Raw genomic sequence first — 11,284 nt, forward strand, 5'->3', positions numbered from 1 at the left:
TTGTTTCACTTCGATCATGTTTTTTTAATCGGCTTAAGGTCATAAAAACTGGCAGGTGCATGTCTGAGGGCAATTGACCATTACATTCACGTAATTGGGTAAATAAAACCATGTTACCGGTAGACAACAATGGATTCACCCATCATACTTTCAAACACTTTCGTCCTATTAAGGACGCAGAATGTTTTACGTTTAAACCTGTTTGTTCCATGTGATTTCGGACAAGAGTTAGCAAAGCTGTGATGTTATTTTAATTTTTTGAAGCAGAAAAAGAGTAATTACGGTATTTATGAATAAATTCCGATCCATTTTCTCATTATTGCGACAACGTAAGTCGCAATTATTTCATAGTGCGCCATAAATACAATAGACCGTTCCATAATCGATAAATTGACCGCCGCCATATTGTCAGTCACATGACTGTCCGCCATTACACTGCTGCTAACTTGTGCGAGTCTGCGATTCCAAAAGCCAAAGACGTAGAGAATACCCGCTTCACCGTTGTCGGATAAATAAATTACTTTATGAATTAATGTGAGGCGATTATCACATTTTTGTTGTTTAAATGATTGTTTGAAGTTGAGATTGATTGGTACAAATAAAAATTTTAAAATGCTTTCGTGTATTTGTTTTTTTTATCTGTAATCAAGTGGTAATCATCGGCGAAAATTTGCCTGTTCAGTCGCTCATACAATGTCTTTGATTAGACTTGTTACTTTTAACGTTTCACAAACAATTCACGCATGTATTGTTGTGTTGATTTTAATAGCCGCAACATCAAGCAGATTATATTTTAATTAATACTTATAAAAGATTCTCGCGCAATTAATTATCACTAATTGTTTGTAATTGATCTCATTTGGTAAAAATCTACATTCCAAGGTCATTACATATTATATTAAGTATGATATTTTTGATACGCCTTCCATTATTTTTCTTGTTCTAACTGATATCAGAGATAAAAATTGTGGTTTGGATTTATATTAATTTTTTTTAGATGGAATTTTGTTACGTTAAAAAACGAGCTTTTTATCATGAGAGAGTGATATTGATCTTGACGACCTTTTATGTGATTATTCGGAAGATGAAGAGAATGCGATCTATGTGATATATCTATATTTTCATCTTTGAATCATTTAACAGCTATAAAGCTAAACATACTAAAAATTGTATTTTATAGGTCTTTGAAGTAACGCAAAACAGATGGATAACGACACCAAATGTTTAGTCTATTAATCCACACAAAAAAAAACTCCGATAAAAAAACACCTAAATAATATTTCAAAAATATATTATTAAGCGCCAAACGAATTTATTAATACATTTATTTGCAACTTTAAAAAAGCGGCATAAGCATCAAATTAAAGATTATCTGAAGACTTAAAGGCCGACAATTTGACACAATAAAGTGCTCTATGTATAAGCCGTAATATTTTTTTTGCAGAAAAGCTTCAATAAACTACAATAGTAATACATCTAATTATAAAAATATACTTATCAATGGCATGAGGACGCTAGTGTGATAAATAAATGAGTGTTAGAAAGTGTAAGGAGTGCTTTGAAAATAAACATACTACAAAGCCATATTAAAAGCAAAGGACATGACAGTATTTACATGTAATTTTAATTTGATGGGTTTTGTACAAAGAATGACGCTATTGAGGAATATTAACATACAAATGAAAAAACACAACTTTACATGATGCAAATTGAACTGTGTATTCATGTATATTGAAAACTCGTTACTAGTGAGTATGAGTGACACATATCTAACATTTTAACACACATATATTTATATACATATATATTTTTTTAAATATTTTTTACCTCTGTTTGGTGTCAAATATAATTTATTGTTTTATGATATCGTTCGTGCATTGCCGTAACATCAAATCTTCATACGGAATGACGTAGTTTTAATTAACCGATACCCGCTAAATACGTTAAATGTTTTATTTTTATTTTTTTTAAATACTTTATTTTTTCATAAATTAAACGGGCTAGTATCTTTACGGTGTACACTTTCTGATAGTCTATATTGGACATTACTTTTAATTTGTAAAATATGTAACATATCTTATTTACGCAACTGTTAAGTTTGTCGGAGGTAAATTATCTTACCAAATGACTGCTTAATACTACCAGGAAGATGTGACATGGTGGCATCATCAATTGTGTTTAATGACCAGACTGTCATCTGCCACCCAGTTTGGTTTATAACACCATGTGGTTAGTTAAGTCTGGACAATATCTGATCAAAACGAGATAATCGGATTATGCAGAACAAAGGGGCAATTAAACACTGGAATGCAAAGGCATACACGATTTCAAGATTGATGCAAATAGTCAAATGAAAAATATTGCATTTAAATTAATTAAATGCTTTTTTTAATGTGTCAATGTGTTAGTTTTCCAAGACAACCAAGACCATGTTATGACGGCCTTAGAATTTAGAAAGAAATTCATCCGTTGAATAATCAGTGCTCTCTTATATATGTTACCGATTGTTAAGCAGCAGTGTAATGGCGGACGCGGAGAGAATTCAGGGGAGATAATTATGTAATGACTAAATTATGGAACGGTCTATAGGTACCAATGTAAAACATGGCTCATGCAGTTTTTATTCATATAATCTATTTCTGCATCACTGCAATCATTATATTTCCACGCCTGACAATACATGGCATCGTCGTAAATGAGAATTCTTTAAGCTCATAAGGCATCATTTTCCTAAATAGGATGTATCAGGATGGTGAGCTATGTAAATCTTTCAATTATTTATAACACAATTAACAAGTCGTTTGCAATGTTTTATAATAGATAATGTGTGAATATGAGAGATCGTGCGTTTTTCCCATAAGACGCACTGAATGCCAACATCGAGTAGTCTTTTTCGGCGTACCTGTCTGGCCCAGCATTTCACGTAAGCTGACCTGTGTAAGCCTCCAATGAAAGTACAAGTACAGCAATCAACAAAAGTCTGGTGAGTCATAACGTAGATTTAGGTAAACTCTTCATTTTTCACCAACACAATCAATGCCGTATATATTTTTAAGATCTTTCTTGTCAAACTTAGTAGCAAATAACCACATCTTTTGAAATGTATAATAGTCTCCCTTTGTTACCGATTTCTCATTGATTGTTTCATAAACGACTGTTAAACGGGTGTAATGTCTCTGTTTGACAAAATATAAAACAGCAATGCAGATTTGATCAACTCAGTTTATTAAAGTGGATTTATAAGTTCAATTTGACAGAAGAACATTTAATTTTTTCTTCTTTTTTATAGTTGGTAACAATCTTGAGGTATAAATCGGATTCTGGTTTCGGATACGTTAATTTATATTCATCATTATCCAAGAGAATAGTATTGTATCGAATACATCAGCATAACATTATTGAAACGTGTGTTTTAAGTTTTTTAGTAAAAAAAAAATGCGAATCAATAAGCAGTGAAAGAACACCTTGTGCTTAATGCACTTTCTTTTACAGAGGGGCCCATGTTAGATTATTTAGTGGTCTATCACTTCCATTTATTCTTTTACATGATTTTTTGCTGAGTAAGGCATGTCTTTCATGCCACAGCCAATAAGAAATGTATGTATGTACTATCTTACATCAGAACAGGGTTTGGACTGCTAAGTGCTAATTCTTATTATTAAAGGGGAACCCTCCAGTAATCATATAGTGATCTAATGCAGGCGGGGACCTAATTGCGGTGTTTTTTTTTTACACTATGAACAGGAAACTTTCGGTAAGAATAAACTAACGTTACACACAAAATAGCATAAAAGCAGGTAGTCGAGTCCCTGATAAGCCTTTGCGGACTATACTGGCTAATCTGGGACAACACTTAACATACATGAATCAAACCCTGTTTTTCCTGATCGAGTCTCAAATCATCTCAAGATATTGGTATGCTAGGTTTTCATAATATCATTTCAGCATGAATTCCGACACAGCTAAGGTCCTGTTCAAGGAAGGTGCCATGTTTGTTCTTCTTAACATGCCGGAAGGTTCTGAGTTTGGTATCGACTATAACTCCTGGACTACTGGACCCAAATTCAGAGGTGTTAAAATGATACCACCTGGCATTCACTACATATATTACAGGTGAATTATAATGTCTATTAGAAGGTTACCACCTGGTATTCACTACAAATATTACAGGTGAATTATATTATGTCTATTAGTAGGTTAACACCATGCATTTACTACACAATGACATGTGAGCGGTTGCGTCTGTTAGTTGTATAACTTATTTTTTCCCCGAATTAGCTCCCAATTTTTAACTTGTTTTGTAGATTGTTGAAATGAAGTTGTGTGTTTTTTTTATAGATGAATGAAATTAAATTTTGCGATTTCAAACAACAAAAAAACCAGCACCACACACACGAGTCGGATAGTATACAATAGAATAAATACTATTAATTTAAAAAGCTTTTTTTTATTGTTTATTTGTACATTTTGAATTTGAAATGCGGGAATACTGTCAATGTTTTCAGCTCCAGTGGCAAGCCAGGCCTGTCTAACAACTGCTCAGTGAGAAGTGGGTTCTTCTGGAACTTCAGGCAGAGGGAGATGGTGGTCAGGAAGTGGGACCCTCAGTTGGAAGGTAGTGAACAGCCAAGAAGAAAACGAGTGTGCCTATAAATACCAGTGCTTTTTTTCACCAATTTAGAAATGGGAAATTAATTTTGTTGCCTTTATGCTTACCTATACATAAAAAATATAATAAAATAGAGTTCAATATAATTTTTTTCCTAAATTTCAATGTATAAAACTGGAATTGGAGATAATTGACATATTAAGACCTATTAAAAAAATTATTTTGGGAAACCTGCATTTGGGAATTTTTAGGTCCCATTTGGGATAAATATATTCTTTTTTTTCCATTGTGAATGGGCGTATAGTGTAGTCCCAGATCAGGGTGTGCAGCCCGCCTGAGCTAATCAGGGAAGACACTTTGTGTTTTTATGGTAGTTTACTTGTCTCCTCTTAGCAAAAATATACTTGAAGCAGAAGGTGTTGTACCTTATTAGCCTGTGTGGACTGTGCACATGTATTAAGCCCCTATTTCCCAAGAGCGAGGATCATATATAAGAAGTAAACACTGAGACAGTAACATTGCCTTCATTAAGAAACCAATTTTATGTGACCTGTCTCTCTCCAGACTTTACAGGCTAATCTGGAATGACACTAAGCACATGCATTAAGCCCCGTTTTACTAGATCATGGCTAATATTTTACTCATACATTTAGTATATTATTTGAAATAAATATGTGCAGTTCTTTCATGAGGAGTTAATGGACATGTTTGTGTTAATAAATCACTAATATTTTGGTTTCTTATGGTGGAAACATGGGGCAGTAAAACGGTGGTTTATTCACAGTCCAGATATTAGAAATATCAATATTTTCCTTACCCAGGGTTCGCAAATGTATAAATCTCAATTTCAGATATATCATTGGACGCGGCTACACTGGAGGATAAAGAGAGACTGGAGTGTAACCTACAGGAGCTGGACCAATACTTGGGGCACTATCCTTACGAAAAGTAAATGAGCTTGCTCTGGAAAAACGGTGCTTCATGCATGTGCTTAAAGTCCCAGCCTAGCTTGTGCAGGCTTATCAGGGATAAAACTTTGCACCCTAAAGGATATTTGACTAAGAAGAGACTTTCTTATGCCCCTGGATCGAATGATTGGGGGTATATTGTTTTTGGCCTGTCTGTCTGTCATTGTATGTGTCTGTCATTTTATGTGTCACAAACTTCAACCTTGGTCATAACTTTTGCAATATTGAAGATAGCAACTTTATATTTGGCATGCATGTGTATCTCATAAAGCTGCACATTTTGAGTGGTGAAAGGTCAAGGTCATCCTTCAAGGTCAAATGTCAAAAAACAAAATCCAAGGGACGTAACAAGCTTTAAAAGGAGATAATTTATATTTTATATCATTTGGCAGGTACAGATCATTTTCACAAGGGAAGTAATATTTTTTTTAAAGGGATATAATAAATTATTTTTTTTTAATTCAAAGCGGAGCAGTAGGGGGCATTGTGTTTCTGACAAACACATCTCTTGTTTAAACAAAAAAATATGCAATAGGCCGAAAGTGTCATCCCTGATTAGTCTGCGCTTAATTCACATGCTAATCTGAGTTGGCACTTCACACACATGCATAAAGCCTCCTTTTTTTGTTGTGCCTCATGGGAAGTTTCTTAATGTGTTCCAAAATATTGTAATTTCAATTATTTGTGACAGGAGAAGCAACAGTTGATGATGCATTATATGGCATTTAAATTATTGTTGCAGGCACATTACATGGCAGACGCTGTGAATTGGGTACATGTCATTAATCATTAAAATAATTTTATAGGTTTTAATCAATGTTTAATATTATATAAACCTATTACATAGAAAGCTTAAGGCTTATTGAAACGCTCTCGAGTGCTCCTACGTAGAACCAGTACTCGATATCTTTGGGGAAAATCTAAAGAATGCTTCCACAGTGGGGATCAAACCTCTCACCTCGCTAAGCAGACACCATACCTTAGTGACGTATGAGGATAATTGATATCCACTTATTAGGACTACACCATTTCAGCTACAAGAAGTGGATATCCCTGACGACCCACATGAGTGAGGATCTGTTGTCAAGGTTACAGCCCGAATGTGGCACCATCACCTCCGTCTCCCAGTTTGAGTCTCCATCCAGCAACAGTGAGAGTCGCAGACTAGAGGCAGAGGAAGTCAAAGTTTGTAAACTTAATTGTTTTGGCTTAACTAAAATTAGAATCAAAATTGAAATGGCTATATGCAACCAGCATAAAACCTGAACAGCATGCAAGTTGCTGGCAGTCTATTCAGGTTTTATGCTGTTTGCTGCTTGTCAGTATCTAAGAGTTGGTAATAAAGCCTTTAAAACTTGAATCTATTAAGAACAATGTATTTTCCTAGGAACTACAATGGTCAAAATGCTTATATGGACAAACCTTACATGACTTTTTGAAAAATATACCGGTATTTTGAAATTGAAATGTGAACTATATTTTATTTTATTACATGTCATACCCTGTTTCCCATGTAATATAACCGTCACATATATTTTTATCTTACACATGTGTAATTAAATATACTTTTGGAGCGTTTTTATTGGCTTATTTTCGTTCGATTGACCAACCGCATTTTGTTATTTTGCTGAAATGACGTTGCAACATCAAATGACGTCACAAAATGTAAACAACATTCGGGATTTATCATTATGTGTGAAATATTTATTTCATTTGCTCATTTAAAAGCATGTGATAAAAAAGATCTGACACTCATTGTCATTTCATACCATATTTTATTAAACTCGTCCAGGGAAATTCGTTAGTATACCGCACTTCAAATCTGCATTTTTAAATCCCATATAAGCACTTGAATTTCTCATATCTGTATGTACCTCCGGTTTGTTATTAGCACAGGCTTATCATTTATGAAACTGTCTGCCTCAATTGGATTTTCACTTAGAAGCGAATTTCTTTAAATTAATTAGGCTGTGCAGACTGCAAAGGTTATTCTGGGATGACACTATATGCACATGCATTACACCCAGTTTTCCCAGACGAGGCTCAACTGTGTTTCTGTTGTTTGTTTTCTTCCAGAAAGCTGCAGACTCTTCTCCAAAGCCAGAGAAGATTGGTAAACTTCCCAAGCTGACAGTGGTTCCTGGCACAGCTATCCGGTTCACCAAGATCCCTAAGCAGCGATATCCGGAAGGGGCCAGCCCTCAGGAGGTCACCATCCACAGCATTGACTCTACCTACATACTGGAGTCCCTCCTCAAATCAGAATACACCAACAACAGCAATGGAATTCTGGGAGAAATCCAGTTTGCCTTTATCTGCTTTCTGGTTGGTCAGGTCTTTGAGGCGTTTGACCAATGGAAAAAGCTGGTTCATGTTTTGTGCAGTAGTGAAAAAGCATTGAGCAGCTACACTGATCTTTATATGAATTTCATCGCCATGTTACACTTTCAAGTTCACGAAATACCTGAAGACTTTTTTGTGGATATTGTGTCATCCAGTAACTTCCTAACGACGACACTTCAGGAGTTTTTCTCCAATCTTGAGGCAGGTAATGGAGATGCCAAACTTCGGGATCGTGGTCTAAAGTTCCGGGACCATCTTACCAAGAAGTTTAAGTGGGATTTTACCACTGAGCCTGATGATTTTGCCCCAGTGATTGTGGACTTGTAAAATTGAACACCATATGAGTCGCATTTTGGGAAAAGGTTAACCAGGAACGACACTTTGCCCCTGAAATGGATTTTCACTAGAAAGAAACTTCTTTAAAACGAAAAATGCAGTTAAGCCGAAAGTGTTGTCCCTGATTACCCAGGGACCTGTTTGTATAGGTCCCTGGATTACCTATTGCAAACTGCACAGGCTAGTCTGGGATGTCATTTTACACAAATGCATTAAGCGTTTTCCAGAGTGAGGCTCAAATGCTGAGTTTCATAAGTCTCAGTGCTTTTTCTTACATAGTTTAACTTTATAAAAAGGAGCTTTATTATTAAGGTTCTCATAATTTTTACTGAGCTTTATTAGCAGCATGTTGATGAAATCTGATTGTCAATTGATTCCTTAAATTACATTTGCTTTTATATCAGATGTTCTTCTAAACAGTTTTGTTTTTATTTCGTCCAGCACATCTTCATGTTAATATATGACATTTGTCATTTAAATGAACAGTTAATGGGTCATATATTAAATCAGTGGTCTCATTCTAAATGCAGGGTTCATATCAAAAGCAGGGTTCATATCAAAAGCAGGGGTAAGATAAAAAGCAGGGGTCAGATATAAAAGCAGTGGTTAGATTAAAAAGATAAATAAAGATGGTTAAGATAAATAAAAAGCAGGGTTAAGATAAAAAAAGGCAGAGTCAGATTATCATGAAAAACACCAAGTGTGAGATAAAATATGAGTAAGGTCAATAAAGCTGGGTAAGAAAAAAGTAGGGGTCTATCAAAATGCAGGGGTAAACCAAAAAGGGAGGAGCTACACCCAAAATGCAGTGGTCTGATGAAAAAATGCTCTTAGAGAAATTCTGCACTGAAGAATAGTTATCAAACAAATACAAGTAAAACACAAATCACACTGGTTACAATATGAAACGAGTGTAGTTTGTTAACCAGAATAATAAAAACTTATAACTTTTACCGATACCCAGTTGCTTGTAAAAGGCTGAGAATTTTTTGTGATATTTTAATTTTACTAAAAGCCAATGTTCCCTATAGGAACTCCTGTTTTTAGGGTTACATGCAGTCAGTTTGATACTTAGCACACATTGTTCAGTGCATGCTGCCTAGGATTTGTAAAATACATTGCAAATGGAATGTTTTGGTATCAATTTGAAGGTACATTGTATATTTATAAGCAATAAGAAAAAAAGCCATTTTTGTGCTCTACTTTTTCTGTTGATGGTTCCCGGCTTTGAAAGTAGGTCATACTATTTGAGCTCAAAATGGTCGCCTGCACAGCTGTCAAAACCGGTTTGTCTATTCTAAGGTGAATATTTTGAGTTACAACGTATAGAGTTTAATGACATCCATTTTTTCAAAAGATTATGCATTTATCTTTCCAATAATGTATGATGATATAGTGGGTCATTGCTTGATCATGGTAAAAATTGATATCGAACTTCAACTATTTGATATGAAATAGAAGGAAATTAATTGCGCATGCGTAACCTTGAATAAACAGAACACTGCCAATGCAAATACGAATGTTAAACGGCGCAATAACACAAAAGCGTTAAAAACTAAGCAGGTTAAGGAAAATTAACCCCAAATATCACCGCAAGAATCGTTACAAAAACAACCCGACCAGACGAAATTTGAGTGACTAACCTATCAAAACACGTACTCACCAACGCTGAACAAAATCTCCTTGAAAAGGGCCTCAAATTCATCCCAAGTTGTAAGAATATTGATAGGTGAAATTGCTAGCTGACCTTGGGGAGTGGGAGCGCAGAATGCGATAACAGGAATATTTTGCGGACACCGAAAGCAACCCAAATATGGGAGGGAATAATCGATAAGTTCCGAGTAAAACCAAAAAGCACATTTACTCCAAACGCGGGATGGGACCCAAGCCTCGACCTTTTTGTTGAACTGATAAAGAATTATATCATCTCAAATTTAAAGAAGACTTTCAAATTGAATCTAGACAAAAATGAAAACAAAGCATTCCATGAACTGTTACATAATAATTAAATCATCATTTGACCGGCGGACAAGGGCTCTGGAACACGAAATGAATGAAGACGAGGCATATAGATCTACTGAAGGTGATACAAGCAAAGAAAGTATGAAGAATGTGAAATCGCTCGTAAATAGACTTCACTGACAAGGCAGTATCTCAGGTGATATGAAACAATATTTGATACCAAGGTACCCACAAGCGAGTAAACTCAAAGGGAACCCAAAGATACTTAAAGCAGACGCACCTTTACGCACAATAGTAAGCTGGATAAATACTAGGGATGTCAACGAATATCCGAATATTCGGTCCCGGGCCGAATATTCGGATACTGTTTTCCGAATCGAATATTCGGAAGAAAAAATAAAAAATCGAGTAATTTCAAAGACTTTGTATTCGTAAAATTTGCTTCAAACATTGTCAAAAAAGTTGTTCCCCGTGTCATAATGTTTATTCCGGTTGTCGCGATAATGCGTCGCTATGGTGATGACAGTATACCGGTCATAAATCGCGCTAACAAAGCCAGACACTTTGTGTCAAAATTATGATAGGTGCGAATCGCGTCTGCAATCAAAACACCGACCTGCACTTGATCCAATGACTCGAATTACATTTAAAATTATCAAAGATTAAATGAGTAAAGGAAAAGCCAACTTTGTGTAAAAAACAAATAAGACCGTATGGCAATTAAAACACCGACCCGTCTTGATCTAATAACTCGAATTACATATAAAATGATCAAAGATTAAATGAGTAAAGAAAGAGCCGACGTGGTGTGAAAAACAAAACAGATCGTATGGTTATAATCACGTTGTCCAATCAAAAAAGCTTTTAGAAAATAATTTACTCAACCTCTAATGAGTATTTGCGTATCGTATGGTTCAAACATTAATTAATTACTCAATATTCAATCAGGTATTATACTTAAAGAAATGTTTTTGGTATTGCACCCTCATTTAATTGAAATATTATAATTGTTACACGCATAAAGTAAATATCTGTCCAAGCAAAATGCCACATACGCCTTCCGCTG

The 11,284-nt window shown here is 35.0% G+C and overlaps 1 protein-coding gene across 2 annotated transcripts; it reads left to right on the forward strand.

The window, feature by feature from the left end:
- Positions 1-2,877: 2,877 nt before the first annotated feature.
- LOC127867867 (protein AAR2 homolog) lies at positions 2,878-8,673 on the forward strand. Of its 2 annotated transcripts, none has more exons than XM_052409374.1 (6): positions 2,878-2,983; positions 3,946-4,113; positions 4,506-4,615; positions 5,461-5,557; positions 6,612-6,762; positions 7,654-8,673. In XM_052409374.1, the coding sequence occupies exons 1-6, from the start codon at positions 2,949-2,951 to the stop codon at positions 8,245-8,247; spliced, it is 1,155 nt and encodes a 384-aa protein (XP_052265334.1). In that variant the 5' UTR covers positions 2,878-2,948; the 3' UTR covers positions 8,248-8,673. The 2 variants fall into 2 exon arrangements, with proteins under 2 accessions (XP_052265334.1, XP_052265335.1); XM_052409375.1 differs by lacking the exon at positions 2,878-2,983 and adding an exon at positions 3,100-3,306.
- The last annotated feature ends 2,611 nt before the right edge of the window (positions 8,674-11,284 follow it).

Source organism: Dreissena polymorpha, chromosome 2 (genome assembly GCF_020536995.1).
Source record: "Dreissena polymorpha isolate Duluth1 chromosome 2, UMN_Dpol_1.0, whole genome shotgun sequence".
NCBI classification, from domain to species: domain Eukaryota; kingdom Metazoa; phylum Mollusca; class Bivalvia; order Myida; family Dreissenidae; genus Dreissena; species Dreissena polymorpha.

Coding starts and splice junctions, on each gene's coding strand:
- LOC127867867 (XM_052409374.1), top strand. CDS start 2,949: ATGAAAGTACAAGTACAGCAATCAACAAAAGTCTG. Junction 2,984..3,945: donor CAGCAATCAACAAAAGTCTG/GTGAGTCATAAC, acceptor ATATCATTTCAG/CATGAATTCCGACACAGCTA. Junction 5,558..6,611: donor GGGCACTATCCTTACGAAAA/GTAAATGAGCTT, acceptor ACACCATTTCAG/CTACAAGAAGTGGATATCCC.